The sequence below is a fragment of the Capra hircus genome, chromosome 23 (assembly GCF_001704415.2).
Source record: "Capra hircus breed San Clemente chromosome 23, ASM170441v1, whole genome shotgun sequence".
Lineage (NCBI taxonomy): Eukaryota > Metazoa > Chordata > Mammalia > Artiodactyla > Bovidae > Capra > Capra hircus.
Genome location: NC_030830.1, coordinates 43,749,128 through 43,774,682, shown reverse-complemented (window position 1 = coordinate 43,774,682; position 25,555 = coordinate 43,749,128). Strand labels below are relative to the sequence as shown.

General features: G+C 38.2%; 1 protein-coding gene across 2 annotated transcripts in view; it reads left to right on the top strand.

The window, feature by feature from the left end:
• HMGCLL1 (3-hydroxymethyl-3-methylglutaryl-CoA lyase like 1) overlaps nucleotides 1–25,555 on the top strand; it is a 188,938-nt gene that overhangs the window by 84,306 nt on the left and 79,077 nt on the right. The window contains exons 4-5 of one of the 2 annotated variants that reach the window (XM_018039306.1): nucleotides 7,368–7,463; nucleotides 10,110–10,258. In XM_018039306.1, coding sequence (XP_017894795.1) covers nucleotides 7,368–7,463; nucleotides 10,110–10,258 — 245 coding nt within the window. The remainder of the gene's footprint in view (nucleotides 1–7,367; nucleotides 7,464–10,109; nucleotides 10,259–25,555) is intronic. The other variant, XM_018039307.1, reaches the window with a different exon arrangement.

Genomic DNA, 25,555 nt, shown 5'->3' with positions numbered 1-25,555 from the left:
GCCAGGAAATTAAAAGACGCTTACTCCTTGGAAGAAAAGTTATGACCAACCTAGATAGCATATTCAAAAGCAGAGACGTTACTTTGCCAGCAAAGGTCCGTCTAGTCAAGGCTATGGTTTTTCCAGTGGTCATGTATGGATGTGAGAGTTGGACTGTGAAGAAGGCTGAGCACCGTAGAATTGATCCGTTTGACCTGTGGTGTTGGAGAAGACTCTTGAGAATCCCTTGGACTGCAAGGAGATCCAACCAGTCCATTCTGAAGGAGATCAACCCTGGGATTTCTTTGGAAGGAATGATGCTAAAGCTGAAACTCCAGTACTTTGGCCAACTCATGCAAAGACTTGACTCATTGGAAAAGACTCTGATGCTGGGAGGGATTGGGGGCAGGAGGAGAAGGGGACGACAGAGGATGAGATGGCTGGATGGCATCACGGACTCGATGGACATGAGTCTGAGTGAACTCCGGGAGATGGTGATGGACAGGGAGGCCTGGTGTGCTGCTATTCATGGGCTCGCAAAGAGTCGGACATGACTGAGCGACTGAGCTGAACTGAACTAAATGTGTATGAGACCATCACATAAAAATTTTATAGTAAATGCTGCTTTGGTACTTACAGAACTTTACAGTGTGATATATTTGTAATTTTACTTGTTCTAGGAAGAGAAAAAAAGTTCACCAGTGATTAGATTTTGTTCCTTAAAAAAAAGACCTTTTCTCCTTTAAAAAAATATCTCGCTCCTTTAAACAAAGGCTCCTGAGTTATTTACACTTTGCCTAGATAAGGGTTAGCTTAAATATTGGTCATTATTCTAGTATATGTTGCAAAAAAAAATATTTCCTTATGTGTTTCATACAACTTCAGATCACATGGTATTTATATTATTTTGCATTTTTGATATGTACACACACACACATAAACACACACGCACAAACATATCTTCCACTACTGGCTGATGTATAATATGTGTATGGTCTGCATCTGCTTCATTTTTAATGCTATAGTATTAAATATATTGTAAGTGTATAACCTTTTGAAATGTCAATATTCAAAAATTTGAAGGCATTTTAAAAGTTCATTTTAAAGGTTTTATGATATTTTAAAATTAAATTCTGTATTCCCCAATGACAAATTTTATAGTCTGTTTGCAAAATGTATACTCATATGCATTATCTTGAAATTCCAATACTGTCAGGAAATTTGAACGTGCACTTAACAATGCTCAAACTATACTTTAGCCGTTGCTGTTGTCTAGAGAACACATTCAAGGTATAAGTATTTAGGAGAGATTATTGTATTCAGATAATGACAAAATATTAGTAAGAAGTCTAAATATGTGTAATGTGGAGTATCTGAAGGGTTTCTCAGGTGGCTCAATGATAAGGATTCTGCCTGCCAATGCAGGAGACACAGGAGGTGCAAACTTGATCCCTGGGTTAGGAAGATCCCCTGAAGGAGAAAATGGCAACCCACTCTAGTATTCTTGCCTAAAAAGTTCAAGAGACAGAGGAACCTGGTTGGCTACAGTCCAGTTCAGTTCAGTCACTCAGTAGTGTCCGGCTCTTTGTGACCCCATGAATCACAGCATGCCAGGCCTCCCTGTCCATCACCAACTCCAAGTTCACTCAAACTCATGTCCATCAAGTCGGTGATGCCATCCAGTCATCTCATCCTCTGTCATCACCTTCTCCTCCCGCCCCCAATCCCCAGCATCAGGGTCTTTTCCAATGAGTCAACTCTTCGCATGAGGTAGCCAAATTATTGGAGTTCCAGCTTTAGCATCAGTCCTTCCAATGAATACCCAGGACTGATCTCCTTTAGGATGGACTGGTTGGATCTCCTTGCAGTCCAAGGGACTCTCAGGAGTCTTCTCTAACACCACAGTTCAAAAGCATCAATTCTTCGGCTTCTTCACAGTCCAACTCTCACATCCATACATGACCACTGGAAAAACCATAGCCTGGCTAGACAGACCTTTGTTGGCAAAGTAATGTCTCTGCTTTTTAATATGCTGTCTAGGTCATTCATAACTTTCCTTCCAAGGCGTAAGCGTCTTTTCATTTCATGGTTACAGTCACCATTTGCAGTGATTTTGGAGCCCCCCAAAATAAAGTCTGATGCTGTTTCCACTGCTTCCCCATCTATTTGCCATGAAGTGATGGGACCAGATGCCATGGTCTTGGTTTTCTGAATGTTGAGCTTTAAGCCAACTTTTTCACTCTCCTCTTTCACTTTTATCAAGAAGCTCTTTAGTTCCTCTTCACTTTCTGCTTAAGGGTGGTGTCACTGCATATCTGAGGTTATTGATATGGCTCCCGGCAATAGTTTTGCCAAGAGAACGCACAGGTCATAGCAAACACCCTCTTCCAACAACACAAGAGAAGACTCTACACATGGACATCACCAGATGGTCAACACCGAAATCAGACTGACTATATTCTTTGCAGCCAAAGATGGAGAAGCTCTATACAGTCAGTAAAAACAAGACTGGGAACTGACTGTGGCTAAGATCATGAACTCCTTATTGACAAATTCAGACTTAAGTTGAAGAAAGTAGGGAAAACCACTAGAGCATTCAGGTATGACCTAAATCAAATCCCTTATGATTATACAGTGGAAGTGAGAAATAGATTTAAGGGACCAGATCTGATAGAGTGCCTGATGAACTATGGACGGAGGTTTGTGACATTGGACAGGAGACAGGGATCAAGACCATCCCCATGGCTACAGTCCATAGGATTGCAAAGAGTCCAACACAGCTGAGTGATTGAGCACGCACACAAGGAGTGCCCAGATATAATCACCCCATGATAGAGTTAGTAGCAAGTAAAATAAAATCTCTAAGTATATGTCTGTTGCATTCTAATTATGTGACCCTTTGCATATCTTTAAGTGCTTGCAAATTATTGCACAAATATTGTGACTGAATCTGTATCAAAATTTGGATACCCATGAAATTAATTCACCATGGTATACCCTGTTTGGTTGGCAGTAGAGATATGGCTATTCTCACACAATGGCCAGATAATGGCAAATCCTGGTACTAACCAAATGATGGGAATTCTTATGATCTTAAATGAAAAGTCACAGCAAAATCTTAAAAATATGCTAATTCAAACCAGACGTAGAAAGGTTTTGTTAAAATGTCAAAATAGTACTGTAAAGGAACAGTTCTATTATTGTTTAAATAACAGTTAAACTTTAGACATTAAAATAACATCAAGACTGAAGTATAACATAAACTCCCTAAGAGTGAAAAAATAAAGTAAAGCAAGGATTATCTACCTTTAATTGAAACCTGTTCTAGTTTATTCATTGTAATAAAATTATATCCTATCATAATTTCCTAAAGCTCTTTACATAATTGTCTTTATTGACCAAATTTAAAGAGAATACTATTATGTCTTAAATGACCTCATCATATTGTGGCTATTTTTATAAAGGAAAATGTTCTGATTTGTTGGATTCTAATTAATTAAATTAATTCTAATTAATAAATTCTAATTTATCATAATTTCATTAAGGTATCGTCAATGATTATCAAAGTTTAGCTTTCATGACCTAAAATTTGGTTTACATTCGGAATTTGGTTACTGTCATCTCTGCTTATTTTCCTGTTCTACAAATTGAAATATCTATTAAGTCGTTGTTTTCTTACATAATTTTCCACATAAAGATTCAAAATCTTTGTTAAATTACATGTAGAGTGAATTAATCGCTTACATGTTAATATGACCTAAATTTCTTGAAGATTAACATTTGTCTTGTCCCCTTCATACTGAAATGCATTGCATACTTTATTCTCTAAGTGTGTGTTGGTTAGAGAATCACTTTTTATTGATTCCTGTTATCGCGTTAATATAAATATGTCATACATGTCTAAACATATGACATCTAGTTAGACATAAGTATAATAATATCAATTAGCATTCACTATGGTGTCCTAAAATTAGCAGTAACTTTTCTTTGTGCCTGAAATTAGGAATCAGTGCTCACAACTTTGTGTGATGATTTGTGAGTGCGTGTTTGCATGTATGTGTGAGAGAGACACGTGGAGAGACAGAGACAGGGAGAGAGACACAGCGCTCACACTCTAGCCCCAGACACAGAGGCTGCATTCATGAACATATGGTCAAGAACTGTGTGTTGAAATATGCACAGATCTTAACTATTTAAAAAAGAAGCTATAAAAGAGGGAAGATTACATTTTAAAGTAAATCACCTCCCTTATACCACCAGCCTCTGGGTGCTTACTGACTTGTCTCTGGGGTCCCCTTCCTAGTGCCACTTCTCTGCAGTGAAGCTTGTCGCAAGCTGCATTCTCCTCACTTGGAACCTGCCTCTTTCCTTCCGGTTGCCATTTGCACCTCTCCAGGAGAATCTTTCTAAAGCAATGCATGTCTCCCAGTCTTCCTCTGCTGATTCAGCAGCCACTCTTCATAGCTTTCTAGTGTCTTCACAATAAATCCTGAAGTTTTAGAATCACATGAGCTTAACTCAAGATACATCACCATGTGTGGCCGCCTGTCTTACTTTATAACCTATCCCCTGATTGTTTACTGATAATTTTTTTCCAGCCGTATAGTGTATTCCTGCTGCTGCACCCTGCAGCCGTCTCTCCTCCTCTTCCCACCCTATTGGATTCTCAGTGTTTCCACCTTTATGGCTTTGTCATGAATTATCTGTGGATTGAGTGGTGTCAGTTAACATTTGCCATCCTCATCAAATCTTAACTTTGGAATTTGAACACGTTACAGGAACAAAGTTGTCTGTGGTCTACAATGTCTGGGGCCTTGGGCTGAGTCATCTGGAGCTCCTTTGACCACAAGTTTAAGGCTTAAGGGTAGTGTTGATGTTGGCGAGGGGCTCACTTCCTCTATACGTGGGTCTCTCATGCGGCCTCTCCCTGTGACTGCCCTGCAGAAGCTGTTTTTTCTCATGCAGATCCACTGACTTTCTCATGGTGGCTCCCTCCCAAGGAGAAAGCCCTGTGGAAGCTGTGTCCTTGCTCATAAGCTAGCCTCAGAAGTCACATGGCATGATTTCTGCTGTGTTCTATTGGTTGAAGCAATCACAAGCCTGCCTGGGTTCCAGTGGAGGGTAATAGCATCCATTTCTTGATGGAGATCGGTGGGGTTCTAGAAGAACATGTGGGTTTAGAAATACTGCTGTGGCCATTTAGGAAAAATTATAATGTGTCACAGCAGGGGCTGCAGTTCATATCCCATATACTCTTTTAAACTATTATGGGTCCTACCAATCTTTCCTCATTCTGAACTCTTATAAACTGCTCTTTTCACAACCGGTGTACAGTGAGTCCCCTACATACAAACAAGTTACGTTCCAAGAGCTCATTCTTAAGCCCAGTTTGTTCATAAGTCCAATGAAGTTAGCCTAGGTGCCCACCTAACACCATCACCTATATAGTATTGTACTGTAATAGGTTTATATTTTTCACACAAATATTACCCTAAAAAACAAACACAAAATATAAAGCATTTTAAATCTTACCTTGAAAAGAAGAGTAATACAGTGCAACAGCTGGCATACAAGGTCAACTGAAGTTCAGAGAGGTGGGGAATGGCAGAGCTGAGGATGGTCAGCCATAGGAGATGGGGGCAAGCTGCAGCTTCACTCATGCTTGACGTTGATGTCACGGGTTCTGATTCCTTTTTGGAACCAAATGCCCATTCACATCTTTGTAAGTTCTCAACTTGAAGATTTGTAGGTAGGAGACTTACTGTATTTCTTTGAATTGTGAACTTTTCCTAGTGCATTTCTTGATCTCCCCGACTGTGCTGCAAATGACTCAGTGCAAGGACTTTTCTTTCCTGTATGTGTATTTCCCACATGACCTAGCGTGGGGCTTTGGACATAGTTGATGTTCAATAAACCTTTGGGTTAAAGTGAGATAGGCTTAAAATAAAACAAGCCTTGGTTTTAATACATTGTAACTGTCTGTGGTGGATGGTCTTTGTAACATATGCAGCTGTGGAGCAGGGAATGGTAGCTGTGATCTCTAAGAAATAAGTGGCCAAGGATTACATTTTACACAGAATCAAATGTGTTTGGATTGAATGAAAATGAAAGCTTAAATATCCACTGGGCGTGGTGGCAAGCAATGGGAAATGCTTTTGTACATCTTAAATACTGAATTTAGAAGTTTGACTATATTTAAAACTTCATTTAATGATTCCAAATAATAGTCATTGAAAGTATTTGAATTCTACTGAGTCATTTAGCTGAGAGTCAATAAGCTCAACGGACTAATAAGAGTAAATATTGTAAAATTTCACCTTTTAAAAATGTACAGTTGTGTGAATAAAAGCATTTTATACTTTAATTCTGTTTTATTTGCTTTTAAATTAAAAACACTGCATGCTTATTTTAATATGTAAAGGTGTATAGAGGGAAAAACAAGTCTTCCCTCAACCATTACCACAGCAAAGATACAACTTTTGGTTTAGCACGTTTTTACAGCTTTCTCCGTGTTCATTTTGTGTACTTTTGCTGTTTATACATTATTCCTTATATTTATCGTTCATGCCAGAATTTGTTATTCTTCAATATGCAGAACTTATGGTTACATCAACAGTAATTTCTCTATAAGATGATTATGGAGTTTGACCATCAGTTATTGCTCTAGGAGGCTAAATTACAGACTCTGTGATGAACTGGCAAGTTTGGCATTTTAATTCAAAGTTGATTTTTCTTAAATAGATTCATGGAAAATATAGAAAATAAAGTCTTGATAGGATGAGCTTCCTGTTGTGTGCTCCACTGTATTTATTAATATTTGTTCACATTATGAGAACAAATAGTAGCTCAAGGATAGAACTATGTAAAGCATTATGATTGTTAGTAACTAAAACCAATAGTATACTAGGATCTCAGCCTTGTTAAGTTCTTCTAATGGACATGTGTAATTCACACTTTACTAAACATTTTAAAATTTCACATGTTGAAAATTATCTGGACGCAAAATTTCCATGTGGAAGATAAATCCACAGTCTTTGCCATTCAAACTCTCCCTACTCTCAGGGGTACTGGAGGCTTGGCCGCAAAATGAAAGGAAGAGAATAAAGGTTAGTCAGGTGAAAACATGAGAGTTCAGAATTCCTGAGTACCTGTAATCAATCACTTAACCAGATCCTGTTATATAATACATAAAATCCAGATCTAGTTATTATATATTTATGACATTGAGAACTACTTATCATTAGCTATATTGATATGGTTTTGTTATTTCAAACATGAATCGATAGAATATAATTTCCTGTATATTTATAACCTTCCTGAAAACTAAGAACATGCTTGATAGAATATTCCGATTCTCATGTCTCCATATAACTTATTATGTATTCAAGATGGCAGATCACACTGAAGTGATGAAGGGCATTCATCAATATCCAGGAATTCGATATCCTGTCCTTACTCCTAATCTTCAGGGTTTTCACCGTGCTGTAAGTGTGCTACTAATTTTCCCTAAAATTGATATGCTTTTTATTGTAAAGGTTTTTACAAAGTTAAATGGTGTGATACACGACTCCCTTGATATCCTGCCTAAACACTACTGCTATTATACTCCTGTGGGTACTTGGCGATCAATGACTGTGGCATTGTTGGTACTCAGATGCTCCATACAAATGGCTCTTTCAGTTTAACATCCAAGAATTAAAACACAGAAATACAATTTTCCATTTCAGTGAGATTCTTCTGAAAGTATATTTTGTGCTTCCCTCTTAAACAAGGAGTACAAAATAAACATTTCTCAACACGATGTTATAATTGTTAATGTAACTGTAGCAGACAATTGTACTTGTCGCCTCCTTTGGCCTTGCTGTTGTTCCCATCCTCTTCACGAAGCTAAGCACTGTCATTGGAACTAAAGGCTTGCTTTATTGTCTTCTCACTTGTTTCTCCGAATCCAAGGTGACTTGGGAATTTATATGTCAACAGCTTTTGTGAATATACATATCCACCTGCAACGCAGGAGACCCCGGTTCAATTCCTGGGTCAGGAAGATCCCCTGGAGAAGAGATAGGCTACCCACTCCAGTGTTCTTGGGCTTCCCTTGTGGCTCAGTTGGTAAAGAATCTGCCTGCAATGCAGGAGACCTGGGTTCTATCCCTGGGTTGGGAAGATCCCCTGGAGAAGGGAAAGGCTGCCCACTCCAGTATTCTGGCCTGGAGAATTCCGTGGGCAGTCCATGGGGTCGCAAAGAGTTGGACACGACTGAGCGACTTTCACTTTCATACTAGAAGAATCAGTGCAGCTTTAAGTAAAGGCTTGAGGTGATATGCTTACATGGCTTTATTGTAAAAGCTAAGCAGCAGCTATTTCTGATTTTAATGGATGTTTTTCACTTTTGTATTTGTGAAATACAAAAGTGACTGTGTTGCATGAAGTTGAAGTTCTGGGTCCTAGTTGGGGTGTGACCTGTTAGTGTATCTTGTGAAACCACTTTTCTCTTAAAAAATTAATACAATTTTTTATTACATTGTTAATAAAGACAAAGATCTTTTAAGAAATTGTAAATATTCTGTTATCTGGTCCTAACAGAGTAGGAAATGTACCCACCCTGAGAAATATATGAAAGGACACCTTCAGGATAGCTTAGAAAGTAATAGAAGCAATCTTGGCCTGGGAGGTATGCAAACTCATGTCCAAAACATGGGCCCAGAACTTCTACTGAACTTGGGATCTCCTACTGGAGATTTATAGTCTTTGAACCAGTTTTTACACCTGTGAATTGGTGTAGTACATGCTTAGTTTAGAAGATTGTTTGTAGATTAGAAATTGGATGTGCAAAATACAAACAGCAACATGGGATCAGAGTAGGTGTTCAATAAATAGAATTTCATTTTAATTTATATCAAAATTTTTAATAAAATACAGTTGATTTATGATGATGTATTCATTCCTGACATACAGCAAAATTATTCCATTATACATATATACACATTCTTTTAAAATACTCTTTGCTATTATGGTTTATCATTGGATATTGAATATAGTTCTCTGTGTTATAGAGTAGGACATTGCTGTCAATCCATAGACTTTTATTTTAAAGGTTAAAAATGTATTGTGGATGGAGGAGTGGAAGCCAGTGTTTTTTTCAGTGTTGGAGGAAAGATGACAGAATTCTTGTTTTCTTAAGGTGTTAGGGTATTGGTGAGGAAGGGCAATCTAGGCATGGTGCTAGAGATGTATTGATAGAAAGACTTAAGAATCCGACTGGAAATGTAGGAGGCTTGACATTTGACAACAAGTTTCTGGGAACTGGAGGAAGGAAGGAAGACGGCAAAGTGGGCAAAAAGGAGAATTGAATAGGTCAACATTTTGGGTTTAAAGATTGGCCAGAGGGGAGGGGACTTTCTTGGTGGTCCAGTGCTTAGGACTCCACGCTTCCATTGCAGGGGGCATGGGTTCGATCCCTGGAAGGGAAACCAGGATCCCTCATGCTATGCGGCACAGCCAAAATAAATAAATGAATAAGAATAAAAAGTAAAAAAGACACCTACATTTACTAAAAAAACAAAAAACAAACAAAAACTGGCAAGAGGTTTAAGGAATTAGACACACAAGGGTTTAGTTGTCATAGTCAAAGTATAAAACAATGGAAGGGAGCTTCAGAGATAGAAAATTGGGGGCAAAATTCAAGTGATAATTTGGAAAAATGTTTTTCTGATGGGTTATAAGGAAAGAAGAAAACCAGAAAGCATTTACTATTCTCTATTTAAAAATATATGGTCTAAAAGTAATGTTTTCCATAGATGTTAAGAGGTTTTATTGGGATGCTGGTGTTTTCCACAATTTGGGCTAAAATACTTCTGAGGATAACTTTTAGGAAAGGGAAAATTAAATTGGAATACCACCATTGTATATTCTGTGATTTATGAGTGTTGTAGTTTGTGGAATTATCCGTGTTATAAAATATTTTCACGTTTCAAAAGAGAGTATATAGCAAGTAGAGAGAAATCTAATTTCAAATTCGAAGCAGAATGCTAAAGAATACAAGTATTTCTTTATAGAGTAATTAATATTGCTTCTACTGCTCTCACTTATGTTTTTGAAACTAGCTTTTGCCTTTAACTTGTATTTTTCAGGTTGCTGCAGGAGCAACCGAGGTATCTGTTTTTGGTGCTGCCTCTGAATCCTTTAGCAAGAAGAACATTAACTGTTCTATTGAAGAAAGCATGAAGAGGTTTGAGGAGGTCGTTAAGTGTGCAAGACACATGAATATTCCAGCACGAGGGTAATTATGAAATCCCACAAATTCTATTTAATTTGTTAATGTCTGATGTTAGAGCTCTTTAAGAACTATTTTGACATTGTTTTACCACATGTAATAATATACATCTGGAAGTTCATGGTTCACGTATTGCTGAAGCCTGGCTTGGAGAATTTCGAGCATTGCGACTGCAAGGAGATCCAACCAGTCCATTCTGAAGGAGATCAGCCCCGGGTGTTCATTGGAAGGAATGATGCTGAAGCTGAAACTCCAGTACTTTGGCCACCACATGCAAAGAGTTGACTCATTGGAAAAGACTCTGATGCTGGGAGGGATTGGGGGCAGGAAGAGAAGGGGACGACAGAGGATGAGATGGCTGGATGGCATCACCAACTCGATGGGCATGAGTTTGAGTGAACTCTGGGAGTTGGTGATGGACAGGGAGGCCTGGCATGCTGCGATTCATGGGGTCGCAGAGTCGGATATGACTGAGCGACTGAACTGAACTGAATAATATACACAGAGTATCTTATTTGCACCTTATGTGATCAGGGCCATCATTTTATAGTTATTGCTATACTTACCTAGATAATATCACCTGAATCCTGAGGGTGTATCTAGCCTGTGGGGCATGATGCATTGAGGTCGTGGGGACCAGCATCACAGCTGACACTGTTACTCATTTCATCAATTCCAAATTACCTGAATGCAGCCATGTTGTTTGGATCTCAGCATACTCTAAGTGGATAGATTGGTATAAACTCATAGTAGCATTTGGAAAGTACTCACTTAATGTGGTTTCCAAGTTTTTAATGTTTTTAAGAACCATGCTTTTTCTTCAAAGAGTATATTGTATGGAAATTGAATAGCATACGTAAAATGTAAAACTGCACTGGGGTGTAGGTTCATCATACCAGCCATTCGGCTGACTTCTGGGCCTTCTCTGTGTGACTCTAAAGCAACTATATTTGGTGAAGGAGAGGAGAAAGGAAACCTGCTTTTGTTTTTGCCTGCTTTCAAGCAAGCAGGAGAGCATCTCGCGCAGACAGGCTCTACACCCAGATCCGTGTCTGTGAAATGTATGATAAATTCATTGTTACTTAAGAAAGAAGTTTTTTCTAACACATTAGTAATTTTCTATTTTTATAATTATGGAGGCATGATAAACATGCCATAATCATCTTCATAATTTAAATGCATAGTGTTTGTAAGAGAAGGCTGAATGCTGTCCCTGGGCTTCCATGCTGGTTGTCCTGCCCTTGACTGAGGTGAGCAAAGTTCAGAGTGGCAAGAAAGATCAGTCATCAATAAGAAAACAAGTGGACCCAATTTGGAGTGAGGAGATTAGAAAAGGGTTAGAATTCAATCAAGGTCATTTGGAGAACAAGTAGAATTAGATTACACTGTATTTAGGTATTTTTTGGTTTGCTTCCTTTTTTAAACTTCTTTTGCTTTCTCCTTAGTAAATTTCCAACAGGACTTTTTAAAGATATAAAGTTATTTTGTAACTAACATGTATACATAACATGTGGAGTCCATGCAAGAAAATTAAAAAACCAAGATAATCTGTTTCCAGAGAAAATAAAGGATGTGTGTTTTTAAGGCAAAAGTTACATAACAACCAAAAATATAAACATTACATAACCACCGTCAAAAAGGAAAGGTGTCCTGCAAGTTTTAAATTCAAATATACATAAGTTGTTTTATTTTCTTAACTTTAAAAAAAAGGGAAAAATGAAGAAGCTGTTCTTTTGTTTCAGTGTACGTTTGTTTGGAGTATAGGCTATTGAGTAAAGTAATTCTCATTGAAAAGTTGAAAGAACCCCAAACCTTAAGAAGTAAGGTACATATTTCAATTGGGAAGACTTTTTTTTGATGTGGAAAGATGGATGTTCACAAATTTTATGACAACTGATTTTATCACTTTATAAAATGGTATAGGCAAACTTTATAAGGCTAATAGAAACCCTAAATCTCTTTTAATACTGACTGTATTAATAAAATGTTTATAAAATTCAATATACAAATTAACTAAAACAAAATGTAATAAGATGTTTAGTACTAAATACTAAACATTTAGTATTGTCCTATCAGTAAAGAAACTTCTAACCATGCTACAACCTAAGAAATTCTTCAGGATTTGATAAGATAGGTACAGAAGTACAGATGAACAAGCACTAACCTACAGCCAAATGAAGTCAGCAAAAGTATGCTGTAATTATACCGTAGACAAATGCATGTTTTCCAGTGTAGATTTTCTTCCTTTGGAGCCCAAGTCCTTGATTTTCAGAAACACTAGTCACTTTTAGAAATAACACCTTTCGACAGATGGATGTGAGTTCACTTCTTATGCAGTTGAAAATTATCTTCTTCTCCCCCAAACTTTTACAGACTTTAAATTCGGTCTTATTTTCACTGGTCAATATAGAAGGTAGGTACTTTATTAAAAGGCATAGGCTATCGGTGCTTGTTTTAGGGAAAAAGCCATGCTCAGCTAGTCAAACCTGAAGTGGGTGCTCCAGCCAGTGTTACTACGGCAACAGCTGCATCTCTATGGACCATCATTCAGAAAATGTATGGTGCCAGCTGCTGTCAGATTTAAAGGCCATACAGCAGGACACATTTAATAAATGCTCACTAAAGCCATTTAAGCTTCTATAAAACAGTAAACTTTCATATGGTCTAAATAGCAGCTTCTATTAAAGTTATGAAGTCTATTGTTTGTTTCCTCCCCTCTTGGAAACACACACATACACATGCCTCTGTACAGGTTTTTTAATAGATGCTTGGAACTTTATGTAACATCTGGGATACATTGGGAAAGACACCATGCCAGATAGCCAACATAAAATGCAGAGTCAGCTAACTACTGCTGCTCATCCACTGTATGCGAGTGAGCAATGAAATGTCTAAATTTTGGACTTCATTTTTTAGTGTGCATTTCACATATGTTTAAAACATCTAGGTTATTTTTCTCTTATCTGTCTAAATCTTTAAAATGTTGAAAAGAGAAAAATAGAAGCCTGTTTTAAATTTAGTCATTCTCTTTTTTTATCAGTGGATTTACTGAATAAATTATCTCTGATGTGTATTTAAGATTGAAATCCTTCAGATATGAAGTAGTTTTCTCATCTATCACGTAAGACTTTCAGCTTTTATTCCCTTTTGTTTGAAATGAGTATCAGCTTCTCTTTAATGAAGTCACAAGTTACAGGAATCACATGCTGCTTTTCGTGTGGAAATTTAATTTTAGAAGGAAACTGTCGCTAAGGTGACTTGTTTGTTTCATTGTTAAGATACTTATAAATAGGTTATAAATTCACAAAGTCAGCAGTTGGGCATATCAGAGAGTTTTAACATGATTACCTCTTAGACTTCTCCTGTAAAGTGGTCTAGAATGATTGGACCCATGATTGACTTCCTGAAGGGCTGAGCCTACTGAAAGTTGAAAGAAGTAGATTGGTAACATTTTTTTTTTCTAGGAGCAAAACAAAATTATTCACCCATTGTTAAAAAAAATTACAAAATGCAAAAAAAAAATTTCATTGTGAACTGTCACTGCTGAGTTTATTCTCAAATTCCCAGAAAACAAAACAAAACAAAACAAAACTGAGGTACAAAATAATGAGAACAATGAATAAGAAGCAAATTAATAATTAAAGTAAGAAAGACAACCATAGGTCCTTGGAGGAGGATGTGGCAACCCACGTCAGTATTCTTCCCTAGAGAATCCCATGGACAGAGGAGCCTGGTGGGCTACAGTCAATGGGGTAGCAAAGAGTTGGACACGACCGAAGGGACTTCACACACAGACAACCATAGATAACTTTGAAGTATGGAAAAACAAAGGCGGTTTTAGGATGTAATAACATTTTGCTTTCATCTTAAATTCTTTATAAGGCGTGATTAGTATTTATTCATATTTTGGAGGAGATAAGGAATCAGACTTTTCATAAAACTCTAATTAGTCTAGGGTGCATATCTTACATACCTCTTCATCTAACCCACATCACTAACTCCCTATCTAAATCAAAACCAAGGAAAACCCAATCTGTTTTTAAATGCTTCTGAATAAAATTGTATCATTTACATGACCGACCACTTGTTTTGATAAGACCCTCAGTGTTTGGAAATTCTTCCTGTGCTTAGTTAATTTTAACTGATTGCCTAGCTCTGAATAATTTCTAACCTTTAAAATGGTAACCGTTTCCTGGCTGTGAAGTCAGGGCAGTGTATTCTCTCTCAAAATGGTCAGCTTTCCGTGGACTTCCCTTGGAGAAAGAACTGGTAACAACACGTTGCTTCAGGAACGTGCAACCTACTTGTTTGTTCACCAAACCATCTAGGTCATGTACACGTTATATCTCCTATCCTTCCCTTGCCTAATTCAAAATGTCATTACAGACCTGATCCTGAAATAGCAGCCTCTTTGAGTAGGGTAATGAACCTCCTTGCTGAGGGCTCTGAGTTTTAAATACACAGTAAGTGACAGGCAGTGTTTCTCATGGCTTATGATGCCAATGCCTCCCATAAGCTAATTTATCCTAATGAAATTCACTTCCATAGGTGGCACCATTGTCTATCAGTAGAAGCTCATTGGGCAAAGTTTCTTTCCAATTTCTATTGTTAAACTGAGGCCTTTCCACTGGTGCCTGGAAGAGGAATTCAAATCATCTACCAAAATATGGCATGTGAAACTTAAAAAATTGAGACATCTGTTAAATGATTTTCTTTAGTACATATGGTGGTTTTGAGTTCTACTTTTTTTAGCCTTACATATTACTCTGTCACAGCTGTGTGCCAGATAACACATTCCCCAGCTACAGTTAATATGTATAAGTTGTGTGTGTGTGAAGTCACATCTAAATAGCCTCTTTGGAGGCAAGAATGTGTTTTGTCATTTCTTGTGAAATTCACCTTTTAGAACTAAAGGAGAATTTTAGCAGAATTGCTTCTCGAGACTAACGGACCATCATTATCTCATCTATTATCCACAGTGATAAGGGCATGATCAGTTCAGTTCAGTTGCTCAGTTGTGTCCGACTCTTTGCGACCCCATGAATCACAGCACACCAGGCCTTCCTGTCCATCACCATCTCCTGGAGTTCACTCAGACTCACGTCCATCAAGTCTGCGATGCCATCCAGCCATCTCATCCTCTGTCATCCCCTTCTCCTCCTACCCCCAATCCCTCCCAGCATCAGAGTCTTTTCCAGTGAGTCAACCCTTCGCATGAGGTGTCCAAAGTACTGGAGCTTCAGCTTTAGCATCATTCCTTCCAAAGAAATCCCAGGGTTGATCTCCTTCAGAATGGACTGGTTGGATCTCTTTGCAATCCAAGGGACCCTCAAGAGTCTTTTCCAACACCACAGTTCAAACGCACCAATTCTTTAGCACTCAGCCTTCTTCACAGTCCAACTCTCACATCCATACATGACCACATGAAAAACAATAGCCTTGACTAGACGGACCTTTGCTGGCAAAGTAATGTCTCTGCTTTTGAATATACTATCTAGGTTGGTCATAACTTTCCTTCCAAGGAGTAAGCGTCTTTTAATTTCCTGGCTGCAGTCACCATCTGCAGTGATTTTGGAGCCCCCCAAAATAAAGTCTGACACTGTTTCTACTGTTTCCCCATCTATTTCCCATGAAGTGATAGGACTGGATGCCATGATCTTCGTTTTCTGAATGTTGAGCTTTAAGCCAACTTTTTCACTCTCCTCTTTCACTTTCATCAAGAGGCTTTTTAGTTCCTCTTCACTTTCTGCCATAAGGGTGGTGTCATCTGCATATCTGAGGTTATTGATATTTCTCCCAGCAATCTTGATTCCAGCTTGTGTTTCTTCCACAAGCTTGTGTTTCTGTTTGTCTCCAAGGCAAACCATTCAATATCACAGTTATCCAAGTCTATGCCCCAACCAGTAACACTGAAGAAACTGAAGTTGAACGGTTTTATGAAGACCTACAAGATCTTTTAGAACTAATACCCCAAAAAGATGTCCTTTTCATTACAGGATACTTGAATGCAAAAGTAGGAAGTCAAGAAACACCTGGAGTAACAGGCAAATTTGGCCTTGGAATGCAGAATGAAGCAGGGCATAGACTAATAGAGTTTTGCCAAGAAAATGCACTGGTCATAGCAAACACCCTCTTCCAACAACACAAGAGAAGACTCTACACATGGACATCACCAGATGGTCAACACCAAAATCAGACTGACTATATTCTTTGCAGCCAAAGATGGAGAAGCTCTATACAGTCAACGAAAACAAGACCGGGATCTGACTGTGGCTCAGATCATGAACTCCTTATTGCCAAATTCAGACTCAAATTGTAGAAAGTAGGGAAAACCGCTAGACCATTCAGATATGACCTAAATCAAATCCCTTATGATTATACAGTGGATGTGAGTAATAGATTTAAGGGTCTAGATCTGATAGAGTGCCTGATGAACTATGGAATGAGGTTCATGACATTGTACAGGAGACAGGGATCAAGACCATCCCCATGGAAAAGAAATGCAAAAAAGCAAAATGGCTGTCTGGGGAGGCCTTTACAAATAGCTGTGAAAAGAAGAGAGGTGAAAAGCAAAGGAGAAAAGGAAAGATATAAGCATTTGAATACAGAGTTCCAAAGAATAGCAAGAAGACATAAGAAAGCCTTCTTCAGCGATCAGTGCAAAGAAATAGAGGAAAACAACACAATGGGAAAGACCAGAGATCTCTTCAAGAAAATTAGAGATACCAAGGGAACATTTCATGCAAAGATGGGCTCGATAAAGGACAGAAATGGTCTGGACCTAACAGAAGCAAAAGATATTAAGAAGAGGTGGCAAAGATACACGGAAGAACTGTACAAAAAAGATCTTCACGACCCAGATAATCATGATGATGTGATCACTAATCTTGAGCCAGACATCTTGGAAAGTGAAGTCAAGTGGGCCTTAGAAAGCATCACTAAGAACAAAGCTAGTGGAGGTGATGGAATTCCAACTGAGCTGTTTCAAATCCTGAAAGATAATGCTGTGAAAGTGCTGCACTCAATATGCCAGCAAATTTGGAAAACTCAGCAGTGGCCACGGGACTGGAAAAGGTCAATTTTCATTCCAATTCCAAAGAAAGGCAATGCCAAAGAATGCTCAAACTACCTCACAATTGCACTCATCTCACATGCTAGTAAAGTAATGCTCAAAATTCTCCAAGCCAGGCTTCAGCAGTACGTGAACCGTGAACTCCCTGATGTTCAAGCTGGTTTTAGAAAAGGCAGAGGAACCAGAGATCAAGTTGCCAACATCCGCTGGATCATGGAAAAAGCAAGAGAGTTCCAGAAAAACATCTATTTCTGCTTTATTGACTATGCCAAAGCCTTTGACTGTGTGGATCACAATAAACTGTGGAAAATTCTGAAAGAGATGGGAATACCAGACCACCTGACCTGCCTCTTAAGAAATCTGTATGCAGGTCAGGAAGCAACAGTTAGAACTGGACATGAAACAACAGACTGGTTCCAAATAGGAAAAGGGCATGATAGGCTATCAAAATTTATTCATAATTGGCTTGTTAATAATTGGATGCTGTTTTATGTTGTGTATAGACTAATATATTCTGCATGGCTGCATCAAATTCACTCCTCTTTTTAAATGTCTTAATTACCTTTCATTGACATCAAATGTCACCTCATCATTCCTGACACTGACATTGTTTTTCTCTTCTGAATGTAGCAGTGGTTGATTCTTTATGGTCTAGGTATTTGTGACATTTATTAAAAAGTTTCTTCTGGTTTCTTTTTGTCAGGATGATTTGAGGAACATGGGAAAGTAGGCCCAGGTAAGGCCTAACTAGGTGATTTTGTCATGATTCAGTTCTTCTAGGTAAAGTTGGTAAAGACTTGAATGTTGCTGTTTTATCATGATTTTGCACAATACTGATAAATAGCCTCAGTAAGCACAAATAAAAATAAAACAACTCATATTTCTATCCAGGGTTTATTGTAGTTTTAGTACCATGGGTGTCAATATCGTTGGTGATGTTTATGTTACTCTGTCATCCTAAATAATGCTTGAAACATGATTCCAAGTCCGAACTCTCAAATATTTGCTGTCATTTCTGGATACAGAATTTGAACTGTGAAGAACCAGAATCTGGCTATATGTTGGTTATAAAGTTTAGGAATTTTATAGAAAATCATTCTGAAAGTTAAAACAACATCTTTACTCATATATTTTGCATGAATTCATTTAAGAAATATTGATTGTTTTATATCATATCTTGTCTTCTGATGCTGTATGGAATATAAAAATGAAAAAGTAGCCTGGGGAGTTTCCAGCAGACTGGGGAAGTAATTTGTATAGAAATAATGACTATGTGGTAAAAAATGCCAAGTGTTTAGGAGAAATACAGATAAATCCCATTAATTTTTAAAGTAAGACTGTCTTAAATTTCTCTGGAGTTATTTGTAAAACCCTCATGGAGGTGTCAATAAAATGAAGTCATAAAAATGAGTAAAAATATGGAAACATAATCAGAAATAGTGGCCTTTTCAGTGAGAGCAGGAAATTTACAAAGAGCAAAGCCACGGTGAGAGAAACCTCCAGAAATGTTTGGGTAACAAGGAGAAGTTTATATTTCCTGGAATAGGAGCTTTTAAGGCTGTGAAATGGAAGAGAGGTAGAAAGTTAGATGAGGTTTCACAGATTGCTGAGCTTGAATACCAAGTTTATTTGGTAGACAACAACAGGTCATTGAAGATTTTCAGAGTAGGAAAATACCCAATCAGATTTATGCTCGAGGAATATCGTTTCAGTAGTCGATACTGGAGTACAAATGAGGACGTGCCATGAGACCAGAAGCAAGGAGGGCACTTGGAGACATCTGTGGCCATCCTGAAAAGGGCACCGCTCTGTCCACGTGAGCTGGGCTGGCAGTTCCCACGTTCTAGGGAAGAACCAGCCAATGCTTTTTGAGCATGGTCTTAAAGGTGACCTTCAAGAGATTTAGTGGCTGAAAATGACTCTATCTTTTTCTTTTAAAAGGCAAATGTGGGGAAAACAGGGATGACCATTATTTTGAATCTGCTGAGCTTCCTGTGCCGTCTGAATGTGTCAAGCAATCAACTTATAATGTTCATAAGAAGACTGGAAGTGTGTTCTGTGTAATGGTGAGAAAGAGAGAGATTATGAGGGGCTGAGTAGTCATGTATGGATGTGAGAGTTGGACTGTGGAGAAGGCTGAGCGCTGAAGAATTGCTGCTTTTGAACTGTGGTGTTGGAGAAGACTCTTGAGAGCCCCTTGGACTGCAAGGAGATCCAACCAGTCCATTCTGAAGATCAGCCCTGGGGTTTCTTTGGAGGGAATGATGCTAAAGCTGAAGCTCCAGTACTTCGGCCACCTCATGTGAAGAGTTGACTCATTGGAAAAGACTCTGATGCCGGGAGGGATTGGGGGCAGGAGGAGAAGGGGACGGCAGAGGATGAGATGGCTGGATGGCATCACTGACTCGATGGATGTGAATCTGAGTGAACTCCAGGAGTTGGTGAGGGACAGGGAGGCCTGGCGTGCTGCGATTCATGGGATCGCAAAGAGTCAGACACGACTGAGCAACTGAACTGAACTGAGCTGATACAGAGACTCCTTTTTCTGTTCCCATTACAAACACATAAATATAACAACTTGTAAAGCATAAGGTGAAGTTCAGAAGAGAAAAGGAAGTCCTCAGATCATCAGGGAAAGTGTGGCAAGGATGTAGTGTGATGGCCCCAGCACATGGAGTGTCTACTCCAAATACAAGCCCTAATGACTGAGAAATGCGATTCTACAGTCTATATGCGGACACATAGATGTTCTGCTAAGACTGGGATTGGAAACTGAGTACTTTTGGATTCTGGAAGCATTTCCTTGCCAATGCAGAGTCACTTAAATCTGTGCCAGTGTTATAGGTTGTGGATTTATGACATAGGAGTATTGTGGAAACCCAAATTGAGAAATAAAGGTAGACCTTTGCTTGGGAACTGGTAAAATCTGCGAGGCAAGGGAAAAAGGAAATTAGATCTCCTTTATAGGAACTTTTAAATAACTCAGGACTTTCATGGAACTTCCACAGAAACTAAAGCACCATGAAAAGGCATTCACAGTAAAAATTACAGACCACATGAGGGAACAAATTACCCTAAGAAAAATAAGCAGAAGAAAAAGAAAAAGGAGGATAACTTTAGCACAAAAGAAGGACATAGAGTAACCAGAATTGAGATGGTGAATTAACCCTTACTATATTTATAGAGGCAAAGGAAGAATATAATAAAAGAACAAGTCTTTATGAAAAAAAAGAATGAAGATTTGAGGAAAAGAAATGGAAGTGAAAAATACATGTGTTAAATAAAAACAGTAATTGCAGAACAGCAGACTAGATATGGTTGAAGTGGGAGTTAACGGTCCTAGTGGCCTAGAACTAGGATTTGAGGAAATTGCAGTAATGAATAGAAAAATAATAAAAGTTTTGAAAATGAAAAGAGAATGCCTAATAGAATTCTCAAAAGGAGAAAACAAGGAAACTAGATATGAGAGATATGTTTGATGAAATATTATAGTACCTTGAGGATTTTCTAGAAGAGTATAAAAAGCATTAATGTTAATAATGAAGAAGTGTAACAAGTCCTGAAGGACTCATAGTCAAATGCAGGATATTAACTAAAAGTAGATAACCCTATAGCAGTAGAAAAGAATTGCACCCAGTCACTTCAGTCGTGTCCAGCTCTGTGCAACACTATGGATTGTAGCCTGCCAGGCTCCTCTGTCCATGGGGTTCTCCAAGGCAAGCATACTGAAGTGCATTGCCATGATTTACTATACAGCAATTATCTTTAGAGGGAAATATTCTCATCAGCAAAAACTGAGGTCAGAGATAATGAAACAATATATTCAAAATGGCAAAAAAAAAACAAACCCACAAAAACTGTCAGCTTAGAATTCCATATGTAGCCAGACTATTGGACTAAAAGTTAACAAAACCATTTGTTGACATAACAGTCTGAAAAATTCTACCCTTGCTGGAAAAAAAAAAAGAAAGAAATTGAGTCAGAAGGGAGGAATGAAAAAAAGAATAGAAATAGAGAGGTAGTAGGCTGAGGCTTTGGCAGAGCAGAAACCATCTGCAATAGGTCTGTAAAAACTTATACCAGCTGTTTAAAGTGGATAAATGTAATAAGTGCCATTGATTTAATCAGAGATAGATGCTGTAGGGTAGCAGTGAGATTAGACAGTATATGTCTGTGTAGCTTACATCACTTTTACATAAAGGGATCAATTAAACAATCCAGGTAAGGAAATACTGCCAGAGTTTTGTTTAATTTAATTTTGTTTTTAATTGGAGGATAATTACTTTAAAATATTGTGATGGCTTTTGCCATACATCAATATACAGAGATACTAAGCATGTCTCCTGCCTCTTAAGTCTCCCTCCCACCTCCCTCCCTACTCCACCTTAATAGATTGCCACAGAGCACTGACTCTGAGTCCCCTGCATCATTCAGTAAATTGCCAGTGGCCATCTGTTTTATATATGGTAATGTGTATGTTTCAATGCTGCTCTCTCAAAGCATCTCACCCTCTCCCTCCCCGACTGTAACCAAAAGTCTATCCTTTAGGTTTGGGTCTCGTTTGCTACCCTGCAAGTAGGATCATCAGTACCATATTTTTAGATTCCATATATATGTGTTAATATATAGTATTTGTCACTCTTTTTCTGACTTACTTCACACTGTATAATAGGCCCTATGTTCATGACCTAACTAGAATTAACTCAGATGTGTTCCTTTTTATAACTGAGTAATATTCCATTGTGTGTATGTATACCATTATTTCTTCATCCATTCATCTGTCAGTGGACATCTAGGTTGCTTCCATATCCTCAGTTCAGTTCAGTTCAGTTGCTTTGTTATGTCCGACTCTTTGTGACTCCGTGGACTGCAGCACACCAGGCTTTCCTGTCCATCACCAACTCCTGGAGCTTGCTCAAATTCATGTCCACAGAGTCAGTGATGCCATCCAACCATCTCATCCTCTGTCATTCCCTTCTGCTCCTGCCCTCAATCTTTCCCAGCATTAGGGTCTTCTCCAATGAGTCAATTCTTTGCATCAGGTGGCCAAAGTACTGGAGTTTCAGCTTCAGCATCAGTACTTCCAATGAATATTCAGGACTGATTTCCTTTAGGATTGACTGGTTTGTCCCTTGCAGTCCAAGGGACCCTCAAGAGTCTTCTCAAACACCACAGTTCAAAAGCATCAGTTATTCAGTGCTCAGATTTCTTTATGGTCCAATTCTCACATCCATACATGACTATTGGAAAACCATACTTTTGACTAGATGGATCTTTGTCAGCAAAGTAATGTCTCTGCTTTTTAATATGCTGTCTAGGTTGGTCATAGCTTTTCTTCCAAGGAGTAAGAGTATTTTAATTTAATGGCTACAGTTACCATCTGCAGTGATTTTGAAGCCCAAGAAAATAAAGTCTTTCACTGTTTCCACTGCTTCCCCATCTACTTGCCATGAAGTTACAGGACCAGATGGAGAAGGCAATGGCACTCCACTCCAGTACTCTTGCTTGGAAAACCCCATGGATGGAGGAGCCTGGTGGGCTGCAGTCCATGGGGTCACTAAGAGTCAGACACGACTGAGCGACTTAGCAGCAGCAGCAGCAGCAGCAGCAGCAGCAGCAGCAGCAGCAGCAGCATGGGACTGGATGCCATGATCTTAGTTTTTTGAATGTTGAGTTTTAAGCCAGCTTTTTCACTCTTCTCTTTCACTTCCATCAAGAAATTCTCTAGCCATTGTAAATAGTGCTGCAATGAACATTGGGGTACATGTGTCTTTTTCAAATATGGTTTCTCAAGGGCATATGGCTGGTAGTGGGATTGCTGGGTCATATGGGCTTCCCTGGTGGCTCAGCTGGTAAAGAATCCACCTGCACTGTGGGAGACCTAGGTTCAGTCCCTGGTTTGGGAAGATCCCCTGGAGAAGGGAATGGCTACCCACTCCAGTATTCTGGCCTGAAGAATTCCATGGACTGTATAGTCTATGGGGTCATAAAGAGTTGGACACGACTGACCGACTTTCACTTTCATGATAATTTTATTTCTAGTATTTTAAGGAATCTCCATACTCTTCTTCATAGTGGCTGTACTAGTTTGCATTCCCATTAACAGTGCAAAAGGTTTCCCTTTTCTCCATACCCTCTCCAGCATTTATTGTTTGTAGACATTTTAATGATGCCCATTCCTACCAGTGTGGGATATCTCATTGTAGTTTTGACTTGCATTTTCTAACAATGAACAATGTTGAACATCATTTCATGTGTTTGCTAACCATCTGTATGTCTTCTCTGGAGACATGTCTGTTTATGTACTGCTCACTTTTTGATTGGGTTGTTTGTTTTTCTGGAATTGAGCTGCATGAATTACTTGTATATTTTGGAGATTAATCCTTTGTCAGTTGTTTCATTTGCTATTATCTTCTCCCATTCTGAGGGCTATCTCTTCTCCTTGCTATAGTTTCCTTCGTTGTGCAAAAACTTTTGAGTTTAATTAGGTCTCATTCGTTTATTTTTATTTCCATGACTCTAGGAGGGGGGTCATAAAGGATCTTTTATGATTTATGTCAAAGGGTGTTATGCCTAAATTTTCCTCTAAGAATTTTATAGATTCTGGTCTTACATTTAGATCTTTAATTCATTTTGAGTTTATTTTTGTGTATGGTGTTAGAAAGTGTTCTGATTCATTCTTTTACATATAGCTTTCTAGATTTCCCCGCACCACTTATTGAAGAGATGGTCTCTTCTTCATCGTATATTTTGCCTCCTTTGTTAAAGATAGGTGTGTGGACTTATTTCCAGGCTTTCTATCTTTTTCCATTGATACATATTTCTGTCTTTGTGTCAGTATCATACTGTCTTGACAACTGTATATAGTCTGAAGTGAGGAAGGTTGATTCCTCAAGCTCTGTTCTTCTTTCTCAAGATTGCTCTGATATTCAGGATCTTTTATGTTTCCATACAAATTGTAAATTTTTTTCGTTCTAGTTCTGTGAAAAATACCATTGGCAGTTTGATAGGGATTGCAGTTGATTCTGTAGATGGCTTTGGATAGTATAGTCATTTTCACAATATTCATTCTTCCAATTCAAGACCATGGTATATCTCTCCATTTGTGTCGTCTTTAATTTCTTTCATCAGTGTCTTATAATTTTCTGCATACAGGTCTTTTGTGTCTTTAGGTAAATTTTCTCCTAAGTATTTTATTCTTTTTTTGTTGCAGTAGTGAATAGGATTGTTTCCTTTATTTTTGTTTCGGATTTTTTATTGTTACTGTACAGGCATGCAAGAAATTTCTGTGTACTAATTTTGTATCCTGAGACTTTATTCACTGATTAGTGCTAATAATTTTCTGGTGGCATAGTTAGGGTTTTCCATGTAAAGAATCATGCCATCTGCAAACAGTGAGGGCTTTACTTCTTTTCCAATCTGAATTCCTTTTATTTCTTTTTCTTCTGTAATTGCTGTGGCTACAACTTCCAAAATTATGTTGAAAAATAGTAGTGAGAGCAGGCATCTTTGTCTTGTTTCTGATTTTAAAGGAAATGCTTTCAGTTTTTCACCATTGATAATAATATTTTCTGTGGGTTTATTATATATGGCCTGTTTTAGGTTCAAGTATGTTCCTTCTGAGGAGGGCATGGCAACCCACTCCAGTATTCTTGCCTGGAGAATCCCTATGGACAGAAGAGTCTGTTGGGCTACTGTCCGTGAGGTCACAAAGAGTTGGACACAACTGAACATTTAAGCACAGCACAGTATGTTCCTTTTATGCCAACTTTCTGGAGACTTTTTTTAAAAAAAAATCATGAATCAGTATTGAATTTTGTCTAAAACTTTCTCTGAATTCATTGAAATGATGATATGGTTTTTCTCTTTCAATTTGTTGTATCTTTCAATATGGTGTATCAGATTGATTGATTTGCATATATGTTGAAGAATCCTTCATCCCAGGGATAAATCTCACTTGATCATGATATATGATCTTTTTAATGTGTTTTCAGATTCTGTTTCCTAGAATTTTATTGTGAATTTTTGCATATGTTCATCAGTGATATTGGCCTATAGTTTTCTTTTTTGTGGCATCTTTTTCTGGTTTTGGTATCAGGGTGATAGTGGGCTCATAGAATGAGTTTGGGCGTTTTCCTTCCTCAACAATTTTCTGGGAGAGTTTGATCAAGACAGATATCAGGTCTTCTCTAAACTTTTGGTAGAATTCATCTGTGGAATTGTCTGTGAAG